General features: G+C 31.6%; 3 protein-coding genes across 4 annotated transcripts in view; all 3 read left to right on the forward strand.

The window, feature by feature from the left end:
• Nucleotides 1–24,617, forward strand: part of LOC116006675 (HMG1/2-like protein) — a 111,077-nt gene that overhangs the window by 22,101 nt on the left and 64,359 nt on the right. The window lies entirely within an intron of this gene.
• On the forward strand, nucleotides 1,078–1,944 carry LOC116006674. Its single transcript, XM_031247140.1, has one exon. It carries the CDS (start codon nucleotides 1,144–1,146, stop codon nucleotides 1,843–1,845), a length of 702 nt encoding a protein of 233 aa, XP_031103000.1. The 5' UTR covers nucleotides 1,078–1,143; the 3' UTR covers nucleotides 1,846–1,944.
• Nucleotides 15,210–23,351, forward strand: LOC116006667 (transcriptional elongation regulator MINIYO). Of its 2 annotated transcripts, none has more exons than XM_031247132.1 (12): nucleotides 15,210–15,523; nucleotides 15,728–16,670; nucleotides 17,072–17,202; nucleotides 17,314–17,498; nucleotides 17,761–17,866; nucleotides 17,962–18,222; nucleotides 18,566–18,754; nucleotides 18,868–21,096; nucleotides 21,377–21,586; nucleotides 21,844–22,152; nucleotides 22,439–22,523; nucleotides 22,863–23,351. In XM_031247132.1, the coding sequence occupies exons 1-10, from the start codon at nucleotides 15,335–15,337 to the stop codon at nucleotides 22,054–22,056; spliced, it is 4,656 nt and encodes a 1,551-aa protein (XP_031102992.1). In that variant the 5' UTR covers nucleotides 15,210–15,334; the 3' UTR covers nucleotides 22,057–22,152; nucleotides 22,439–22,523; nucleotides 22,863–23,351. The 2 variants fall into 2 exon arrangements, with proteins under 2 accessions (XP_031102992.1, XP_031102993.1); XM_031247133.1 differs by having other exon boundaries at nucleotides 17,075–17,202.

A 24,617-nucleotide genomic window follows, 5' to 3' on the forward strand; every position in this document is an offset into this window, starting at 1 on the left:
CATTAAGTCCTCTTGTTACCCCTGCGCGTGAGAGATCAGAGAGCCTCTATGCTATACAATTCACTAAGCCATAAAAAGGTTCTTGTATAAATAGTGGTGCAAACCCACTTCCCAAACCAATGTGCGACAAAAGCTTACTTCAAAGCTTTCCCACCATTTTTCCAACTCAAATGGGTCAACTTTGAGAACCAATTTCTCATTCACCCATTATCCGTTTTGTGCGTACCATATATCAATCTTTTCGTCTAACTACGAAGAACCCGAATCCACTTTGACCCGACCCAAATCGGAAGTGGACCCCACATATATTTGTACAACAAAATAGCCACTAAAAATGTCATTCTATGCTATTTTTTCCAACAAAATGTCCATACTGCAAAGTGGACCATGACACATAGTATAATTATTGACAAAACATGGCACTAGAGGTCGAGCAAATATAAGAAAATAAAATTGTATATCAAGTCTATTGAAGGTATGCACTGCAGTTCAGACCGACACTACAAAAAGAAAATGCACATGGACAACGGTGAAAAATTGTTGTAAAGCGAAAATATATTGTTGAAGCCAATGTTGTAGATCCCGCTTAAGATATATGTCAAAGACAACGATTAAAAATCGTTGTCTTTTTTTATGAAACATCAATAAGTGTATCATTTAAACGTATTTGTTAAAAAGTCATCACAGAAACTCGAACCACTCCCATCATTCATGTGAAAGTGTAAACTGGGACACCGGGTCCCACTAAACCAAAAGGTGTTTGGCCATATTTGTTAAATATAATTGTGTAGACAACATAATATAGTGAATGCGATATATAAGATAACAATTTTGTTCTTTCAAAAAAATATAACCATTTTGTTTGTATCTCTGCCATAGGAAGTTTCGTGTAGACAAAAATGGTACCTTAGCTGTAGCCAATTGTAAGACATGTCCGTACAAGGAAGGATCCTTCCTATCATTTTCCTAGAGATCCATCTCAGATCTCTCCTGCTCATCCATCAATATATATATGCATTCCATGCACTGTATGTGTTTCATCATCCATACGTAAATCCAAGAAATCAAAACATTTTCTTGATTAGTAAACCTAGTCTTTTGGCTCAGAAAAACAAAAAACAATTTACTTAGATTTAAAGAATAATGGCAGTCTTAAACTTCGATGCATTGAGGGATTTACACGATTCCGCCAACGATTTGCTTCACTCGCCGGTAATCAAACGGGAAATCGCCACCCATCGACAGGAAAAACTCGTGCACGAGGTTTCGGAAGCGTCATTGAGAATGTTGGAAGTGTGCGGGACCACAAAAGATGTCGTTTTGCGGGTGAAAGACCACCTTCACGACCTCCGGTCGGCGTTCCGGCGAATCATGGTCGGAGAAACGGTGTGCGCGGAGAGCAAGCTGCAAACCTTCCGGTGCGATCGGAAGAAGCTGAGGAAAGAGATGATGAAGCGGATGAATTCGCTGAAAGGGATGCGGAAGAAGAACGCGTGCTTGGCGGCGGCGAAGGAGATGAGCGCCGCCGCCGATGATGATGATCTGAGGGCGGTGGTGAACGTGCTGAGAGAAGTGAGGGCGGCGACTATCTCGATGGTGGAGGCGGTGATGTCGCTGATGTCGATGCCGTGCCCCGACCGGTCGGCGTCGTCCTTTGCGGCGAAGCTGATGAGAGTGAACAGCCTGAGCCGGTGGGAGAAATGCGACGCCACGACGCTGCAGTGCGCGAATACGAGGTTGGAGGCGGTGGAGATGGCGGTGGGGGATCTTGAATGGGAGCTGGAAGCTATAATTCGTAGACTCATCCGTACACGAGTTTCACTCCTCAATATACTCACAAACTAATTTAATTCTTTAGACAACTCCATTAACCCAAAATTGACTCAATTATCCTTTGTAATTTTTATTCATTCATTCATTCTTATAAACTTAGATTAGAATAAATATTTATTAATATTCTACTATTAGCTATATATAATAAACTTTGGTCATCTTCCAATAATAACTCACCGGTAGTTGTAAATTATATCGTGGATCAGGATCTACTTTGCACCTAGTAAACACGACGTCAAACAGTGCATCATGTTTAATAACAATCATCATGCATGTACTATACTATGTTTATAATATTTGTTTTATATGCTTATAAATCCAAACCTTAATAATATATATATATATATATATATATATATATATATATATATATATAAATACTAAATTGTAGGTATATGAGGTATATCATATATATTTTCATTCACTTTATAATAGATTCATAATGTTCATTCTATATGTTCATGAAGACAAAGTTTAACATATATAAACATTACACTATAGGTGAATCATATTTAATAGCATTCATCCTATACTATGTTCATAAAATTTGTTCTATATGATTCATTAATCTAAATCTTAATTAATGTATATAAACATTACATTAACATTCTACTATTATATTAGCTATATATAATAAACTTTGGTCTTCCAATAATAACTCAGTGGTAGTACAATTCTTTCCTATTTTCCCATGCAACACTTATGAATTTGGTGAAAAATAGTTAGTTGGCATCATCTTGGCAAGAACTAATTTTTCAACCATTGAGAACAATAAAGGGTCACATTTTGTGCTCGCATAACAAACACAGAAGTATTGATTTGATTAATTAGTGACATATAGGGGTGTTTGGCAAATAGCTGATAATAGCTGATTGGTTTAGTTAGTAGTTGGTGACTGATTGCGTTAACTAGTTTAACTAGTTTATTGTATTAGCTGGTTATATAAAATTATTTGATAAATTAGTTGTTTATTAGTAGTTTTTTTTTTTTTTTGAAAACTTTGTTTATTAGTAGTTGATTGAATGTAAAATGATATTTAAGGGTATGAGCATATTGTGTTAATTTAACCTTTAAATATAATAAAATGATAAACTCTTATTAATAAATAATTATAAAATTTGGGTATCATCTATACTTCTTTTAAGGACATAAGTAATTATTTTTGTTTATTTAATCTTATTAAATTATTTCTAAAACAATTTTTATTAATTATTTTCAATTTTAATAATTTAAAATGATTTACTGCAATTATTATTATTATTATTATTAAATGTCTAAACCCACAACCGGTTTATTATTATTATTATTATTATTATTATTATTATTATTATTATTATAAAATGACAAACCCACCATCCGTTGTTGTTGTTGTAATTATTATTATTATTATTATTATTATTATTATTATNTTGAATGTAAAATGATATTTAAGGGTATGAGCATATTGTGTTAATTTAACCTTTAAATATAATAAAATGATAAACTCTTATTAATAAATAATTATAAAATTTGGGTATCATCTATACTTCTTTTAAGGACATAAGTAATTATTTTTGTTTATTTAATCTTATTAAATTATTTCTAAAACAATTTTTATTAATTATTTTCAATTTTAATAATTTAAAATGATTTACTGCAATTATTATTATTATTATTATTAAATGTCTAAACCCACAACCGGTTTATTATTATTATTATTATTATTATTATTATTATTATTATTATTATAAAATGACAAACCCACCATCCGTTGTTGTTGTTGTAATTATTATTATTATTATTATTATTATTATTATTATTATTATTATTATTATTATTATTATTATTATTATTATTATTAAATGTCTAAACCCACAACTGGTTTATTATTATTATTATAAAATGGCAAACCTACCACCCGTTATGTATTATTATTTTTATTGTTGTTGTTATTATTAGTATTAGTATTAGTATTATTATTATTATTATTATTACTAGTATTTTCGCCTGTGCGTTGCACGGAATGAATTTGTTATAATATTTTAAGAATATTTGGATCGATATACAATTATATAAATTATAACATCGAATATTATATAGCGCAATTAATGAAATTGGTTGGATTGATTATGTTTTTTGATGTTTTATTTGCTTGAATTAGAGCAAATAATTGTCCAATTACCCGTGCGATTCACAGATAAATTTTTATTTATTTATTTAGATAATAAAATTAAAGAAAATTATTTTAAAAAATCTAATATTGAACATGTACATTTATTTGATTATAAGATTAGTGCAAAAGTATCACTCAATTAATTGAATAATATATAACTTGTTTGTTTACAATTATCTTAAAAAGATCGATATTTATACTCCGTATAACTTAAGTAGTTATATTATTACAAAAATAAATATAGAAAAATGAGAAATAATTTAACTTTAATTACTACGGAGTATAAAAATAAATTGAATGACCAATATTGTAACACCCCAATTTTCACCACTTGGATTTATTACAAAATCCCTAATAATACAATACATTGCGGAAGCGTCTAACCAGCAGAAAACTGGGTGTTACCGCCACGCTTAGGTATCTCTCCTATACCCAAACGCTAAGGCTAAACTTACAACCTCAAATAACCATGTCAACATACAAATATGTACGTATGGAAATAATTCTTCCAGGGTGTCTATTCTAGGATAGAGTAGTCTTCAACCTCGACTCCCATCCTATTCAGAGCTCATCGGCCATAGGGGCCCACGCTAGACTGCATCTAATAAAGGACACAATGAAGTGTAGTTAGCACGACGGCTAAGTAAGGAAATCCATTGTCACTCGAGAGTAAACAAAGGTTTCAAAAACGACATAGTATTCAGAAAATGTAAACTTTACCCAACGGTTGCATCCTACCTGCAATTATATTAACAGCAAAACAGTACAATACAGTATATAAGTAACATCAGCACATAACACTTCCATTTCCGAGAATTTCCACTTAATTCAAAGTGAGACTCACAACACACCCATTATTGCTCGGGACACGACATTTTTAATTCCCACTCATTCTCTCAGCGAATAGACTTCGCTCTGCAGTATGAATTAATCATACAAGACATCTCACCATTCACTCAGCGAATAGACTTCGCTCTGCAGTATGAATTAATCATACAAGACATCTCACATTAGCATATTCACATGACGACTCAAAACAATTATACTTATCCAAATATGTTTCCAAAATACACACATTTGTCAATGGTTTTTCACCACGAAATTTCCAAGTGACAAGAGTCACACTTGTTTCTTAAAAACACAATTCTTCTTCCAAATTGATTGTGACATTCCAAAATTTCGTTACTATTTTTATTACAACATATTTTTGTCAAAATTGTTCCTAACCATTCTTTTTCAGAAAATTCCAGCTTGGCGCAGTCCGAAAGATTGAGCCGGTAAAAATAGTTCCCGAACTCTTTTTCACTTGAAATTTTTATGGTAGAACCCCAACTTATAGTACTTGATGTCCATAAAAAGTTTTGGTCATTTTGATCCACGAATAAACACAGAAAATTCCATTTTTGCCCTTGGCAGTGTGCTGTCCAGAATTTCTCTCTCTGGACCAGTTTTGGAAAAAAATTCGAAAACCATACTTATACTACTCCGATCATTATGAAATTTTATATGCGGGTTCTACACTTATTGAACTACATATCTGAGAAAAATGGAGTAAAAATACCTTACCAAATTTTCCCAATAAATCTCGGAAGTTACTGCCAGAATCTATCCTGATTTCCTTTCACTATTTTCACAAGTATAAGCCTATATGGGCATAAATACAACATATACATGCATAAATTAGCTATGAACATGTATACAAAAATTACCAAAAATCCAAAGTGTGGTTTCTTGAGTCAACTAGTAGATCCACAAACTTAACACATAATTTTCGCATAAAATTCCTAGTCACATAATTTACTAGCATTTGTTCACCTTCAAGTGACTAAACCAACTTAAGGGGTTCCTTACCTCTCAAGAAGATTTTTAAACCGTAGAAAGATGGTGATCTTCTCCTTCAAACTTTTCACCGAAGATCCTAAACAAAATCACCATAATAACCACATTTTCATGAACCTTTAGTTTAGACTTAAGCTCTAGGAAAGATTTAACCGAACAAAACCAAAGCCTTACCTATACTAGAGCACTTGAGTTGAAGAGATGCTTAGGGAGTTCTTGATCACAAAGTAGAAGACTAAGTTTTTCTTTCTTTCTTCTTTCTTTCCTTATGATTTTTGAAAGTGTGGGAGATGAGAGAGATGATGACGGAGAGTTTAGCTTGTAGCTTAAGGGATCAAGTATACCATGCCATACCTCTTATGACACACCATTAATTACCTCCACCATGTGGTAATTAGGAGTGCCACATGTCAACTCCCTATGGTGGCTCTTGAAGAACAAATATTTACTTTGCCAGTTTGGGGTTAAATCAGATGAAAGTTCGGAGGATTATAACTTAATTCGGGAAAATTCCAATACCAAAATTATTCTAAAAATAATCCCGTCAATAACCACTAAAATTGGGAATTTTTCGGTATCTCGCGAAATATAGGTACGAAGGTCCGTAACAAATTTACTCTTACAGTCCGTTTAAATTTCCACTTGAACTAAATAGAAAGTTCAGGCTTAATCGTATCATACTTAATAATCCATTTTCTAGGAAAATTCGAACTGTATATACATCCTTAAAAATTTTACGGTTCGTGACCGGTACGTATACCGCAGCTTTATTAATAATTAGCCTCACTTAATAATTATTATTAGTCAATTACACTAAATTAATTATTTTTCGTTAACCGGAATAGTAATTCGTATATACAAAAATTATTACTCCGTATTATTATATATTAAATATGTTCGACCTTCTGCAGTGTTCATGTCACACGTGTACTAATTAATTTGATCAACGACATCTAAAGTTGTTGAGATGATTGTTCAACCTTCTAGTAATAAATATTAATTATGTGATAAGTTAGCTGTTTTCGGAAGGAGTTTCGATTAACTCTACGACTAAAAAGAGCGTGTTCCTGATGGAGTAGTATTTAATATAATTATAATAATATAATTGCCGATTATATTTCCAATGAAATATTAATATATTCATTTAATTTTTCCTAATATTTTAATTTTCTTTTGAATATATTCATTTCCTTTTTCCTTTATTAAAAGAATTATTAATTTTCATTCATTTTTCCTTCATAATTTTTTCCTAATATTTCATTTATTGGTTACTAATTCTTTTGTAGGGAAAGTTATGCTATATTTCCAGTGAAATATTAATATATTCATTTCGTTTTTCCTAATATTTCATTTTCTTTTAAATATATTCTTGATTTAATTTTAAATTCCAATAATATATCATATTCTTGATTTAATTTTCTACTAATAAATGATGACTTTATGGACGTGATCTTCGTGTATACTTTTTTTTGAAGACAATTTTCGTGTATATATAAATATTACCAATTTTTATTGCACGTACATTACTGCTATTACCGTGTATAAGTAACATTAATATGCTAATATTTGTTACGATTTAATGAAAAAATTAATTTAATAAAATAATATTATGTAAGCAAACAATTCGTGTTTGTAGGTTATTACCATTTGAGAGTTGGTTAGAAATGGTTTGAAAATAAAATATAATAAATATTTGATTTAATTTTATAATTAAAACAATTTATTTGCCTTTTTTATTTGCCTAGTATGCATGCATCCACCGTTTTTGACTTGTGTTGTTATTTTAATTATTCTTATTTTGTATGCAATTTACCTTTTGTAATTAAATCAATAGTTTTATTTGCCTATTACCATATTACCATAAATATAAATGAAATTGACATGTTATTAGCAATTGACTGATTTTATGAATAAATATATATATGAATAATTAATAAAATAATAAATGAATAAAATAAATGATTTTACTAAAATGCCACTAAGTTTGGGTGGGAAAATTTGGGAGGAGGATATTATTATTCATTTTTAAAATTCCTTAGACGGAAGATGGGGTGACATAGAAAAATAATATTATTATTCATTTTTAAAATGCCTTCTATTAATGTGTCTCATTTTAAAACTCAGAAAATTGAAGATATTTTTGCTATGTTGTTATATGAATATAAAATGGAATAAGGTTGACCATGTTAGTAGGATATTATCATTTGAATTTTGGTTATAAATGGTTAGAAATTAAAATTAAAATACAATAAATTTTGTCCCAAATAACACTTACCCGTTCCATAAATTACTCAATTTATATATAGAAATAATAGTACATCCGTATTGAAAGAAGGGAAAATATATATTGGTTTTTTTAATATATATTGGCCCTTCTATAATATGCGACGTTATATATGTGTGTGATCATTATAAGAGTGATGCTAAATTCTATTTTTTTTCTTTTTCTTTTTTTTTTTTAATTTGAGTCTTAATTTTTAACTCTTTATTTGGTAATATGTGATTGATTTTTTAAATAATAGTATTTGATTAATTAATAAATTAATAAAATATTTAAAAAAAACTTAAACGCATGATGCGTTCAATCAATTTATAGTATCAATGATTCAAAATGATTTTATTGTCATGAACGTTATGAGATAAAATTAGAAAAAGAATGTCATTATTCATTTTTAAAATACCTTCTATTAATGTGTCTCTTTTTTAAACTCAGAAAATTGAAGATATTTTTGTAAAGTTGTTATATGAATATAAAATGGAATAAGGTTAACATGTTAGTAGGATATTACCATTTCAATTTTGGTTATAAATGTTTAGAAATTAAAATTAAAATACAACAAATTTCGAATATTATTTCAATTGAAATGGATTTGCACGGAATGGATATAACCAAAATTGAAATGGTATTCAAAATTGAAATATAATAAATTTCGAATATTATTACCATTCCGTGCTAATTGTATTGTATTTGTATTTCAATTTTGAATACCATTTAAATTTTGAATACCATTTCGAATACCATTTCAATTTTGGCTATAAGTGGTTATAAATGGTTAGAAATTAATATTAAATTGTATGGTAATGATTTTATATATTACGACGTGTATCGCAGGACTTTATCAATTTATTATTTATATATTTGATATATACATTGAAAGCATGCGTTACCATGTTTGGATTGTTTTGACAACATAATATTATTGTTTAAAAAAAAAAGACAACATAATATTATTGTAACACTTGAAAAGTCGTCAAAATAAGTTGTAAATAAATTTTTAGAAGATTATACAATTAAGTGAATTAACATAATAGAATAAAGTAATAATGCAATACACCAAAAATATATGGTTAGTTTCAATTACTCGTCTTCTCGGGATGCTGTAAACTACTCACCACAATCTACCCTATATCCACAGGCTTCGTTCCTCCCGTCTTTTGCCGCGTCATCTCCAAAACTTTTCTGTGAGAATTGGAATGCACTGCAGCTGAAAAGGTAGGGCTAAACCACAATAGCAAATATAATTAAGGAAATGAAATTATAAAATTAACTAAATGTATATCATAAATATTTAAGAATTAAGGATATGACTAAACCACAATATATTAAGAACCCTGATCCTAATATATGCTATCAACGTAATGCTATCAACGTTGGGTCATAACCTCCACCGCGTCGCCAATCCGGTACCCCACCATGTTTACAGTACTCATGGTTGTTGATTTTCCAGGAGAAACCGATTTTAAGAGATAGAGAGAGAAAAATAAAGGTAAAATCCGGCTCAGAATTCAAAGGGAATACGAATTATGATTATAAGCAATAGTTTATATAGAAAATAAGGAAGAGAGAGCGATAGAGGTGAAAAAGGTAAAAAATTAAGAGGGGTGGAGATGGGGGAGTAGTTTAGGAAATTTGGCTGATTAGTAGGAGAAAAAAAAAAGAAAAACATAATTACGCTACTGTTATAATTTATTACCATAAAAAATTAATATAGCAATATGTTATAATTACCATAAAATTAATATAGCAATATGTTATAATTTCGTAGAACCAATTTGACTATTGTTATAACAACGGACAACGGAGATCCAAGAATAAGGCTAATTTATTACCGTGTTCACACTTAACTATGTAATCAATCCAATTATTCAATCACCAAAATTTAACCATAATAGGTTTATATAATAAATTAATAAATAAATAAATAAAATAACTGATTTTACCAAAATGCCCCTAACTTTGGGCGGGAAATTTTGGAAGGAGGATAATGTTTTTATATATAGTAAAGATTATTATAAAATGACAAACCCACCACCCATTTTAAAACAAATCCCATTGATTCAAAAGGATAAAATAGTTAATATACCAATTGATTCCAACCAGTTGATAAAAAACGGGCAAATTATTGTATGGACCATGGTCCACATAACTGTGTGAGGTACATTTTTATTATACTAAAAGTACATTATTTGTGTACTGAAGGTACATTATTTAATAGTATATATAAAATAATGTACTCTAAAATAATACCATTTTATTGTATGGACCATGATCCACATAGGTGTGAGCAGAAGTTTAAGACCACATAATTAATCTGGTACTAATCTAATAAATCCTACTAGTATCCGATTAGTACTAATAAATCCTACTAGTATCCGATTAGTACAAATTAATTGAATTAGGGTGTGTTTGGTTGGGGGGTTTTGGTATAGGGAATGGGTATGAAAGTGATTGCTAGTGTTTGGTTAATAGGTTTTGAGAATGCTACTATGGGTATGGAATACCCCATTAATGGGAAAACCCATACCCTTATTAAATAAGGGTTTCATTTCACTTCTTCATTTCTTCCCCAACTATTAATATTCATTCCCATTCCACCCAACTACCAAACATGCTAAATACTTTCACCAAAACCCATTACCCTTACCAAGTATTTGATACCCATTCCGATTTCGATTCCCATGTGCGAACCAAACACACCCTTAGTACTAATTTGGTCTATTAAATTTGAATACTAATTCGTAAATAATAACCGAGAATTTAAATATTAGTTGAAAAAGGATTAGAAATTTGATGAATTAAGGGTGCGTTTGGTTCGCACATGGGAATCGGAATCGGAATGGGTATCAAATACTTGGTAAGGGTAATGTGTTTTGGTGAAAGTATTTAGCATGTTTGGTAGTTGAGTGAAATGAGAATGATTATTAATAGTTGGGGAAGAAATGATGAAGGGAGATGAAACCCTTATTTAATAAGGGTATGAGTTTTGCCATTAATTGGGGTATTCCAAACCCATAGTAGCATTCACAAAACCTATTAACCAAACACTAACAATCACTTTGATACCCATACCTTATGCCTAAACCCCCAACCAAACACACCCTAATTGTTCTGCAGAGGAGTTAATTTGTAAATACCAATGGGAATTCCTAAAAATCTAATTTATATTCTTCTTCGAATTTTACTAAATATGTCGAGATTGCACGTCTTTCATGTTCTATTGGTAACAGACCTAAGGACGTTTGGAGATTGGAGTGAGCGATTCTCCATTTTATCACAAGAACGAGACGTTTTCTCCGTTTATGAAAATAAAAAATAAAAAATAAAAAATAAAAAATCTATATCTATACTATATATAAAAGTATTATCCTCCTCCAAAATTTCCCGCCCAAACGTAGGGGCATTTTAGTAATATGGTTATTATTATTCTAATTATAATTAATTAATATTATTCTATCATAATATTAGTAATTATGGTAATCATAATATATTATATATAGTATAGATTGGTAATTAGTTATTAGTAATTATGGTCATTTCTTATAAATAATTATGGTAATTATTATGATAGTATATTTGTATTTTATAGATTAATACATATACGTGCATTAATGTAATAGTGTAATACCACTGAAAAATGTTTATGGTAATTAATTATTATGATAGTATATTTATATTTTATAGATTAATACATATACGTGCATTAATGTAATACCACTAAAAATTATTTGTGGTAATTAATTATTATGATAGTATATTTATATTTTATAGATTAATACATATACGTGCATTAATGTAATACCACTGAAAATTGTTTATAGTAATTAATTATTATGATAGTATATTTATATTTTATAGATTAATACATATACGTGCATCAATGTAATACCACTGAAAATTGTTTATGGTAATTAATTATTATGATAGTATGTTTGTATTTTATAGATTAATACATATACATGCATTAATGTAATACCACTGACAAATGTTTATGGTATAGATTTATTTATTTATTTATTATGGTAGAAAATAATAATCTATATCTATATAATAATATATAAAAATATATTAGTTATAATTGCATGGAATTCTATTAATTATAATTGAAATCCATATATATTATATTCCAATACCTATTTGTTTACAGTTCCATTTATTTATTACCAATTACCAATTATTACCAAAAGATATGTTATTATTACGTTACAATTACCAATTATTACCAAAAGATATGTTATTATTACGTTAAAATTACCAATTATTACCAAAAGATATGTTATTATTACGTTAATGGTGAAAACATATGAATGACAATCAAATGATTTACCAATTACCAATAATAACTCTGCCTCTCTCTCTTTATGGCTATAAATACAAGAAGAAATCCAATCAACCACCACTACCAATTTTAATCTCTCTTAGTTCTGTTGGTTTTCGTTTGTGAAAGCATCAATGTACATTGGAAGAACCACCCTTCTCCAAAAAAGTGTGACACGTTTTCTGTTTTTTTACTGTTCTTATCTTATCTTTTTTTTTTTTTTTTTTTGTTAAATTCATTGCAGGTTCTTATATTTTGCAATCACAAGCGTGTGAGTTAATTGTTGGTAGCTTCAATTGTCGAAAGGTAAGCTAATTTGTCAAATAACTACAACTTTTATTCTAAGTATTAACTAATCTTTTTTAATTGATTTCTTTTTAACTATTCGTTCATATTTGAAATCTTATATTTCCAGCTCTCTTGATTCTTTAATTACAAATGTAGATATTTGGAGCCTAATAAGCAATGTGATGCAAAGGATAATGGATCTGTTAAGAGATGTGAAAGTTGAGAAGAAATTAATATAATATTTTCCTGTTGAAATCATTGTCATTTTATGTTTTTGGGCATTAAAGATTTCAAATTTTAAATTTGTGTAATTTGTTTAAATATTAACATTTCAAAATTTTAAATTTGTGTAATTTGTTTAAATATTAACATTTCATGGTTTTAAATTTGTGTAATTTGTTTAAATATTAACATTTCATGGTTTTATATTACTTTGAATATGTAGTTGTTTTATTCGTTTATTCATACCATGTTCAGAGGTGAAATTATAGTTCAAAAAAAAAGAATATTAAAAAATAATTAACTGAAAATTAAACGGCACGGAATTTAGGCCATTTGAAAAAGTAAATTTATATTAATATTTGATTGAAAATTAAACAAAAACAGGAATTGAATTTTTTTGACAATTAAATTATTAAAATTATATTAATAATATTAATATTTATGAAGGAATAAAGAAAATGAATATATTAATATTTCATTGGAAATATAATTGACAATTATATTTTATAATTATATTACTTATTAATTATATGAAAATGAATATTAAAATATTTTTATGAATGAAAAAGAAAATAAATATTACACACGGGAATCTGTTATTAATATTATGTTACTAATGTTACTAATTGGCACAGGAATTAGGCCAAATGAAAAAGAAGATTAATAATAGAAATTCACTATAAACATAACATAGCTTTTCCTATGCAAAAATTAGTAACCACCAAGTGAAATATTAGCAAAAAAATATGAAGGAAAAAGAAATGGAAATGAATATATGAAGGAAAAAATTAGTAACCAACAAATGAAATAATAGGAAAAAACACACGGGAATCTGTTATTAATATTATGTTACTAATTGGCACAGGAATCAGGCCAAATGAAAAAGAAGATTAATAATAGAAATTCACTATAAACATAACATAGCTTTCCCGATGCAAAAATTAGTAACCACCAAATGAAATATTAGCAAAAAAATATGAAGGAAAAAGAAATGGAAATGAATATATGAAGGAAAAAATTAGTAACCAACAAATGAAATAATAGGAAAAAATTATGAAGGAAAAAGGAATGAAGATCAATATTTATTCTTTTTATGAAGGAAAAATGAAATGAATATATTTAAAAGAAAATGAAATATTAGGAAAAACGAAATGAATATATTTATATTTCACTGGAAATATAGCATAACTTTCCCTACAAATGAATTAGTAACCAACAAATGAAATATTACGAAAAAATTATGAAGGAAAAATGAATGACAATCAATAGTTCTTTTTATAAAGGAAAACGGAAATGAATATATTCAAAAGAAAATTAAAATATTAGGAAAAATCAAATGAATATATTAATATTTCATTGAAAATATAATATGCAATTATATTATTATAATTATATAAATTAAATATTAATTAATTAATTATATTAATTATTAATTATATTAACAAATAGTACTCTATAATAATTAATATTTATTAACTAGAAGGTTGAGCAATCCCCTCACTAACTTTAGATGTCGTTGATCAAATTAATTAGTACACGTGTAACATGAACACTGCAGAAGGTCGAACATATTTAATATATAATAATAATAATAATAATTTTTGTATATATGAATTGGTATTCCTATTAACGAAAAATAATTAATTTAGTGTAATTGACTAATAATAATTGCCTAATAATTATTATGGTAATTAAGCTAAATATTGGTCGTTGAATTTATTTTTATACTCCGTAATAATTAAAGTTAAATTATTTCTCATTTTTTATGTAATAATATAATTACTTAAGTTATATTAAATATAGATTTTTTAAGATAATTGTAAACAAACAAGTCATATATTATTCAATTAATTGAGTGATACTTTTGCACTAATCTTATAATCAAATAAATGTACATATTCAATATTATATTTTTTAAACAATAATTTTATCTTTAATTTTATTATCTAAATAAATAATACAAAAATTTATCCGTGAATCAAATTTGCTCTCATTCAAGCAAAGAAAACATCAGAAAACATAATCAATCCAACTAATTTAATCAATTGCACTATATAATATTCGACGTTATAATTTATATAATGGTATATCGATCTAAATATTCTTAAAATATTATAATAAATTCATTCCGTGCAACGCACGAGCGAAAATACTAGTAAAAAGTAAAGAAAACACAGACCGATAGTCCGATACGTGTGTTTTTACAAATATTCTCAAAATTTAATTAATAAAATTGGAAATTTCTTGACTGAAGCAGTGAAACCCGGGGAGGAGAGACAGAGAAGTAGAGAGTAGTAAGGGCTTTCCCCGTCCCGCCCATCATCCAAAATTTTTTCTTCTTCAATTCTTCAGTTCTTCTTCTACTACGCTATTGACAAACTAAGGAGTAAGGAGAGCATCGGCGATGGAGAAACAGAGTGGAGGTCGGAAAATATTTGGAGCACAGCTCAATGAAGACGACGCCTCACGTCTAGTCGGCGGCATAATCGAAAAGGGTTTTTCAGACAGTAGCAGCCGTCTTGGTTTCTCCCTTGCTCCTCCTCGCCCCACTGTTCTACCCTTCCCTGCCGCTCGTCATCGCTCCCACGGTCCGGTAATCTCTTTTTTCTCCTTATACAAGTGCCTCTCCATCCAAAACTTTCAAATTCTAATAGGAATTTTTATCTCTCTGTCCTTATTGCTTTACGGATAAATTGAAGAACGTGTAAAATCTAAATATCAGGCGCTAAGAAAAATTAAATACTATTATGGTTTAGCTTAGATTTTTGGCAAATCCACTAATTCGATTATCCTTTAGCATTGGAAGCCGAAAATTCAAGGTGAAGAAGCGGAGAATGAAGCAGAAGAAGAGGAAGATCTCACAGGATTAAACAAAGTTGGGGCTTTTGCCAACCCAGTGCTAAGGAAAGACAAGAAAGGCTTGGATTTTAGTAGGTGGCGAGAGATTGTGGATGGTGGAAACAATTCTAGGGTGCACAAGAAGGAAGAAAGTTCAAAAGAGCAACAAAATTTCGCGGTACAATGTGAAAATGTGGGCAAGTTAAATAGTGGATCGATATCACGGGATGCAACTATGCATGACAAGGAGTCTGAAGTGCCAGAAGTGATCAAAGAACAAGAGCAAATAATTTCAGATATGACCATTGATATTGAAGAAGGTAATGTGGGTATGCCGTCCATTGGATTGAAGAAGTTGAATGAAGATGTTCAAGTTGATAATGGAAGGCAATACATGCAGACAGACCGTATAACTGATGGCTTTTTGTCCCAGAATGTGGGAAATGGACAAGCAGTGACTCTTGAGAGCCAAATTGATGCTGAAAATCGTGCACGATTAGCAGGAATGTCAGCTGATGAGATTGCAGAAGCACAGGCTGAGATTCTGGCAAAACTTAGTCCTGCTGGAATAGAAGCATTTAAAAAGCGTGGACTAAACAAGTTGAAAAGGAAAAACCATTCAAACTCAGGTTCACTTGCCATTGGTGAAAAGGATAGTTTTCAGAATGAGAAATCTCTGGCTGATTCCACTGTTTCTTCTGCTTCTAGCAATTCCAATGTGGCAAGCAATGCAAACCTGAAAGAAAAACATGGGGATTTAGATGGTAACATTCCAAATTCATTCCCAAAGGGTACTGGCTTATGGGATGGTTGGAGCAAAAGAGTTGAGAGGGTCAGAGAGTTAAGGTTTTCCATGGATGGGGATATTATAGAAAATGATGCTCATCTGGCAGCAACGACGGGTAAGACCAAGTTCCACACTTTTATGTGTATACAAATCAATAATTATTTGGTAATTCTGGTTGCTTCTTACATTTTTAGTCTTTTATTATTTGTCATTCTTGACATGCCTATTCTACACTTTGTTTCACTCAAAGTATTACACTTCATGAGCTAATGAATTTAATATTCCCCGAGAAAGAATTGATTATACTGATTGAATTGATTTTTTTTTTAGTTGTTCTTTTTCATGGTGCTGTACTTTGCTGATAATTTTTAGGATTGCCCGAGCTACAGATCTCAGTTGCTGTTTCTGGAATTAAGTCATAAATTTTGTGCATGCCTCTCTGAACTATAGCCTAATTATGCTACATTATTTTAAGGTGATACTAACATGGTGCACAATATTTTTCCTTCACTTTAGCAGGTGTTATATCCTCTTCTAGTGATTATACTCTAGATAATGTATCAGAGCGTGATTTTATTCGAACTGAAGGTGATCCTGGTGGTGCTGGTTACACCATTAAAGAAGCAGTGGCTCTCACAAGGAGTGTGGTTAGTAAAATCATTTTATTTGATATTGAATTTTTCATGTACTGCATTTCTCTGTCTGTATGAACACTTGCAATCTAAAATTAATATATATATTTTTTTTTTGCAATGCAGATTTCTGGGCAACGGGCACTTGCATTACATCTTATTGCATCTGTTCTTAATAAAGCCATTTTTGGAATTTGTCAAAATCAATTTGCGTCTACTTTAAATTACACAGGAACAAATGGCTCTATTGACTGGGAGGCTATTTGGGCTTTTGCACTTGGCCCTGAACCTGAACTTGCATTGGCACTGAGGTAAATTTTGGATGCTACCTTGTTTCTTTTCATTTTCAATGTAAAAGCCTTTGACTTGGGACACTATTAATGAATTGAGTAGAGTTGAGTTGAGCCAAACCCTTTGAAGCCTGGCTCGATTAAGTTTAGGGGTCTATACTTGGCTTTGGCCTTACTTGTTTTAAGGCTTTGATCACCAAAAGCAAATAGTTGACATCAAACTCAACTAAGCGCAACTTGTGATACTTTCTGTAACTAAAGGATGGCTCCTTTATGCTTGTAGGATTTGTCTTGATGACAACCACAAATCTGTAGTTGTGGCTTGTGCAAAAGTCATCCAGTGTGTGCTGACCTGTGAGATCAATGAGAGCTTCTTTGATATTGCAGAGGTACTGGAAGAAATTGTTTTATTTCACTTTCTGAAGGCTGAACTAATATTGTGCTACAATGTTTTTAGTCTTATTATTATGTTATTCTGTTTTAGAGGATACCCTATTATTGGATGGATGTTCCTACAGCTCCCGTCTTTAGAAGTCGACCAGATATTGATGGTGGCTTTCTTCATGGTGGTTTTTGGAAGTACAATACTAAGCCTTCTAATATTCTTCCTCTTGCTGAAGATTCTCTTAACAACAACCCTGAAGATGAGCATACTATCCAAGATGACGTTGTGGTTGCAGGACAAGATATAGCTGCTGGGTTGATTAGAATGGGAATCCTTCAAAGGTTCTGCTATCTGCTGGAGGTAGTATGCTTGATCTCATGAAGCTGGTCCTTTCTTTTCATAATAGCCTGAATCACTACAATCATTTTTCTTGCATTGAGGGCCAACTACTAACATAGGCTAAGGTTCCCTTAGGGAGAACAGTTAAATTGGTAGTGGTAAGATTTGAGCAGTTGGACCACTCTACTCACACGACTCCCACTGGGCCCTTATCCCTCTAGTTGAAATTGCTGTGACTAAAGCAGTTGACTGCTCTAACCATAATTCATCCAAAGGCCCTCTGGAGAGCAGTTCCTGTTCTCCCTAACTCACCCTAACACTGCACTTGTTTACATGTCTTACATGCCAATGTATGTGATTCCAGGTGGACCCTTCAGCAATTTTGGAAGAATGCGCATTGTCTATCCTGATTGCAATTGCAAGGCATTCGCCAACATGTGCAAATGCAATTATGAAGTGTAAAAGCCTGGTGCAAATAATTGTCAACAGATTCAGTGCAATAGATCCAATGAAAATTACTCCTTCCAAGATAAAAGCAGTTACTCTCTTAAAAGTAAGCATATGTTTTCCAAAACAGTTTCATGTAATATTATTGCTTCATTGTTGAACTAATTTTTTGTGCTCACGTGGCAGTATTCTTATCAGTGTTCTTTTACTGTATTGCAGATCTTGGCCCGAGTCAGTAAGAAGAACTGTGCAGAATTTGTTAAGGATGGGATTTTTGAGAAGATGACGTTACACTTATACCTATATTCGTCCTCTCTTGACCAGTGGGTAAAATCTGGAAGAGAGGCTTGTAAGCTTTCATCAGCTCTTCTGGTTGAGCAATTACGTTTTTGGGAGGTCTGCATTCACTATGGGTATTCTGTATCTCACTTTTCCAACCTATTTCCTGCCTTGTGTATTTGGTTGACCTTTCCTGCCTTTGAGAAGCTTATTGAGAAAAATATCGTCAGAGAGTATGCTATGATATCGAAGGAAGCATTCCTTGTTTTGAGGGCTTTGAGTAAAAGGCTTCCTAATTTTTATTCAAATGTGCATCAAATGAAGGCTACTACTGAAGACACAGAGAATTGGTCTTGGAGTAGTGTTGGCCCTTTGATCGACTCTGCCCTAGAGTGGACAATTATAAATAATATTCCACATATATCCAGATTACTTGAATGTGAAAATAAACACAAAGAATATTCTGTAACTCAGGAATCAGAAATTAATTCCCTTTTGTGGCTCATTTCATCGGCTATGCATATGTTTTCTGGGATCCTTGAAGCTGTCATCCCTGAGGATAACAGAAACCTTTGTAATGGGCATTTGCCATGGCTGCCTGAGTTTGTTCCTAAGATTGGACTTGAAGTTATTAAGAATGGATTTTTTAGCTTTTCAGGAGTTAGTGGTAATAAGCTTGATGGTCATGCTGGCACTGGCTCCCTCCTAGAGTCTTTGTGCCTTTTGAGACTTAAATGTGGAGTTGAAACATCTATTGCTTCCACTTGTTGTCTTCAAGGAGTGATCCAAGTGGTTGTGGCTGTTAATAAATTGATCTCACTAGCTAACTGCAAGACTCACAATGCATCATCAATTTATCAAACCGCATTACGAGAGGATAAAATTCTCAGTGATGGGATACTGCAGTCTTGTCTGCCTGATTTAGGGGATCTGATCACAAGTTTGGCAGAGTTAATTGATCCAAAGTGGCAACCTATGCAATCAATTGAGACATTTGGTAGAGGTGGCCCTGCTCCTGGAATTGGTGTTGGCTGGGGTGCATCTGGTGGAGGGTTTTGGTCCAAGATTACTTTATCGGCTGAGGTAGATGGAGTACTGCTTGTCTACCTTCTTGATACACTTCAGATAATGTCTTCGGAAAACCAGATGAGCTCTGTGATACAGAGGATAAATTCTGCCCTGGCAGTGTGTTTGGTTTTAGGGCCAAAAGGTCAGTCTACAATAGATAAGCTCTTTGGTATCTTGTTCCAAGCCCCTGTTCTAAAGTCTCTTGATTTCATTATTCGTCAATCAATTGATCTTAATAAGTGGCTTAAGCCTTTTGAATGGGAATACAAAGAAGAGGACTATCTGTTGTTCAGTAATGTTTTAATCTCTCACTTCAGAAACAGATGGTTGGGCAGAAAAAAGAAACATAATTCTTTGGATGGAGATCAAGCACACAATAAGTCTGAGAAAGGCAGAATTTCCTTGGAAACCATTCACGAGGAAACAACCGTATCAAGTCTTACAACCCAGGATCCGACCTCTTTGGTAGTTGAGTGGGCCTATCAGAGGTTGCCTCTTCCCTTGCATTGGTTCCTCAGTCCACTGTCAACTGTTCATTGCAGCAAAAATGCATTTCCACCTATTGCATCTAACACCATGACCTGCAATCAGGAGCATATGGGCTTTCTTGATGTTCTGAAGGGTGGACTTTTCTTTATTTTTGGTATCGAAGCAGCATCCACATTGCTTGCTGCTGGCTCCCCTTCACCGGTACTGAATGTGCCAGTTGTTTTGAAATTGCATGCTTTGTCAGTTGTATTACTCACTGGAATGAGTGTTCTCGAGGAGGGGAATTGTAGGATTGTCTATGAAAATTTGCAAAATATATATGGGCAACTTCTTGATGTAGGAGGAAGCACTGACGTGAAGTCCCTGAATTTTCAAACAGAGATACATGAAGGCTACTCTACTTTTGTTGAAACTCTGGTGGAGCAATTTGCTGCTGTTTCCTATGGTGATTTTTTATTTGGGCGCCAAGTTGCATGCTACTTGCATCGATCTGTTGAAGCTCCTGTGCGGCTTGCTACTTGGAATGCATTGTCTACTGCTTTTGCTCTTGAGCTTTTGCCTCCTTTGGAGAAATGCATTTCTACAGCTGATGGCTATCTTGAGCCTGTTGAGGTATTCCTTCCAACCTAACTTTTATTGCTTGTGTAGCCAATAACTTTGCCGGCCGGTCATGTATTGGTAAATGTGATGTAAAACGACTTCCCCAGTCACATTGATCAATTTTTGCGTATCTAAAATCCTTTTTAAACTAATGTTGATTATTTTTTATTTTCTTTTTCTGTTGTATAATGTACTAGAAATGAAAAAGCTTTTTGTTTAGGCCTTTGCACTTCAGTCACTGAACTGCTACTCCTAGAGTAACCGATAACTTAGGTAGTTGGTTTCCATGCAGGATGACGAGAGGATCTTGGAGGCTTATGTTAAGTCATGGATGTCTGGTGCTCTGGACAAGGCATCGACTCGATTCTCTGCCTCATTCACGCTTGCCTTGCACCACCTTTCAACTTTCATTTTCAAAACATGTTCCGGTGACATGCTGCCATTACGAAATAAGCTCGTCAGATCCCTCCTCCGAGACTGCTCTCGTAAACAGCAGCATGAGGTATGCACATTAATCAACCACTAACATATAGAATTTCTGTTTTCATGTAAGAGTAGCAAGCTGTCTTCAGTGTTCAAGTATCGATATCATTTATTCCATAGTACGACTGAATGATCAAATTGTGCATTAGTTTGCGATCCTTTCTACATCCCCATACTTTCAGTTCTATAAACGAGTGCATCTTGCAATTTCAAAAAGTTTTGGTATAAATGGTGTGAGGGGTTAAAGTAGTGTGTTTCATGTGCAATCCATGGCAGGGCATGATGATTAGTTTAATCCTATACGAGAAAGCAGATGCGTGCATAAGAGATGGAGCTGGCACAGAGGAAGAATATATGTCTCAACGGAACTGCAAAACTGAAAATAGATTACAGAAGTTGAGAGAGGGTTGCGAAGGAAACTCATCACTGTTGAAAGTGGTGGAGAAGTTGGGTTCTGAAATCTCACTGAAACAGCATGGAGGAAGCTAACAACAAAACAAATCTCTGTATTTTTGGATGCTTGTAGAATTTTTATGTGTACATTTTCTGCTATAAAACTTTGATCAATGAACTTCCAGCCTTCAGGTAATAAAAATAATAGATTTCTTTCTTTTCTTTCAGTATTTTCATTTTCATTGCATTTGTAGAAACTAGAAAATGAGGTCTATGTTGAAGCATGACAGCAAACAAGATTTTCGTCAACATCTCAATAATGTTGCCTGCAGTTGACTCAGCTCAGCAGGAATCTTTATTAGTTCAAAGAGTTGGTGATACTATGGTTTTATCACATTGAGCAAATGTGCATATTCCTCTGTTCTCTCATCTGTTTGATTATTTTCTCTTACAACCTTAAACTTCCAATGTATTGCAGAAACACTATGTATGATTCATCCATGGCCACGGGTGGATGCCTTCATCTTTCCCGTCATTGCTTAGAACAAGAAGTCGAGCTCAAGGTTGATTTCATTTTCTTGTTTGTTACTTCTATTTACCCGTTTGGTTTTCTTGAATGTGACTTAGGGTGTGTTTGGTAGCCTGGAAAATGATTTCTGGAAATCATTTTTCGGGCTTTTGGTGTTTGGCCGTGCCTGGAAAATGCAGTCAACGGCAGAAAATGAACCAAACACACAAAGACAGTTTTTTCATAATGCAACCAAAACACCGGAAATAAAACTGTTTAATTCATTATTTAATTCCTAATGACCCTTATACATCTTCTCTTCTTTTTTTTTTTGGTTTTTTGTTTTTTGTTTTTGTTTTTGTTTTTTGTTTTTTTTTTTGTTGTTGTTGTACAGGGTGCTCTCTGCTGTGCTTACTCTCGTGTTGTCAAATATTGCCCCCCTCAACTTGTGACCCGAATTTCTTATTAAATTGCTCTACTCATCTAGTCCAATTGTCCCATTAATAGAGTGTTTTGAGGTTGCTTAGCTTTATCTATCTGGAGGGGAAATGGTGAATGATGGTGGTGTGCGTTTTTCAACCTCAAGCTCCAGTGTATCTGAGAACCCAAGAGTTGGAGAGAAAAGGCCTCAGGACAGCATGGAGACTTCTTAGGAAAAACTTCAAAAGTTTGAAGGTGAATTTGTGGGTTTGGCATGAAATGTGAGGATCTAAACAAGCTTATGTATGAATCTACTTTTATGCTGATTAGAGGCAAATGGCCATACCTACCTACAATTCTTTCCTATTTTCCCATGCAACACTTGTGGATTTGGTGAAAAGAGTTTGTTGGCTTCATCTTGGCCAGAACTAATTTTTCAACCATTGAGAACAATGAGGGGTCACATTTTGTGGGCGCATAACTAACACAGAAGTATTGATTTGATTAATCACATATAATAAAGAGCAATCCTTATACCATGGCAAAAATACTTTATGGACTCTCAAAAATCAACTTTTAACTTTTACTTCTACTTGTGTTCAATGGGAGTAAGAATTAGGAGTCCATGTAGAATTACTAAGATCATAGTTCACAGTGCATTGTGGACGACCTTGGTGCATGTGTATGCGTTTTATATTTTGAGTTTTTGGGTCTTATTTTATAAAATTATGTATTTTAAGAGTATGAATTTTGTACCTGAAATAATATAATAATTGTGTCTTATGTTATGAATTTGTGTCTTGTGTTGTGAAATTTTGTGCCTATAAACACATATTTTGTACTTAAAATCATATTTGAAAAATAAGTAAATATATAACATTTGTATGTGTCTTGGGTTGTGATTTTTTGTGTCTTGTGTTGTGATTTTGTGATTTTTTGTGTCTCGTGTTGTAAAATTTTATACATTTCGAGTATAAATTTTGTATCTCGTTCAGGGTTCACAATACTACGTGGACCCTAGTGCATGTATATTTTTAAGAGAAAAACATTATCATGTTATAGCAACTATTATCCAACAACGACAAGTACTAGAAATAGTTGGGCCATTTCGATCTGCACATGGCATTCTCCTAATGCATAGCAAAAAAAAAAAAAAGCACAAGTTCTTAATAGGTCAATTTGGGTGCATTCTTTTTGCTCAATACTTAAACCATGGACCATAATTTATGTAGCAAATTTCTTTATTATGTTATAAATTCATTTTGACTTAGAAATATACTTAAAAACGAACTTGTATAAAAATATAATAATATAATAAGAATAAATTGATAATACACTAATATATTATAAATGAACTTGTATCATGCCTTTGCTAAAATCAAATGGATGGAACTCTTACACTACCTAAGATTCTAACAATAATAATATTAAAAAGTATCTCTAGGCTCATCGATCAATATAAAAAATTAATAATTTTACTTCATCAATAATCTATTATGAGTACCAATGACTCAATCATTGAATTTCATAACGTAATTTATCTCTTCTATTAAGGTGTAATATTTTTAACAAAGATATTAAAAGGTAAAAAGGCAAAATTATGAATTCGATTTTAATATTTTTCATTTTTTTTTCAATTAAATCTTATAATTTTTTCTGTTATGATTTAAATAATTTGATTTATCACTTCTTTTTTTTTTTTTTTTTTTTTTTTTTTTTTTTTTTTTTT

Source organism: Ipomoea triloba, chromosome 15, assembly GCF_003576645.1.
Source record: "Ipomoea triloba cultivar NCNSP0323 chromosome 15, ASM357664v1".
Taxonomy (NCBI): Eukaryota; Viridiplantae; Streptophyta; class Magnoliopsida; order Solanales; family Convolvulaceae; genus Ipomoea; species Ipomoea triloba.

Bases quoted from the DNA above. Each gene is read 5' to 3' on its own strand.
- LOC116006674 (XM_031247140.1), top strand. From the start codon at position 1,144: ATGGCAGTCTTAAACTTCGATGCATTGAGGGATTTACACGATTCCGCC.
- LOC116006667 (XM_031247132.1), top strand. From the start codon at position 15,335: ATGGAGAAACAGAGTGGAGGTCGGAAAATATTTGGAGCACAGCTCAAT. The intron at 17,203-17,313 runs GTTAGTAAAATC...TTTGCAATGCAG, and splicing joins TGGCTCTCACAAGGAGTGTG to ATTTCTGGGCAACGGGCACT. The intron at 18,755-18,867 runs GTAAGCATATGT...ACTGTATTGCAG, and splicing joins AAGCAGTTACTCTCTTAAAA to ATCTTGGCCCGAGTCAGTAA.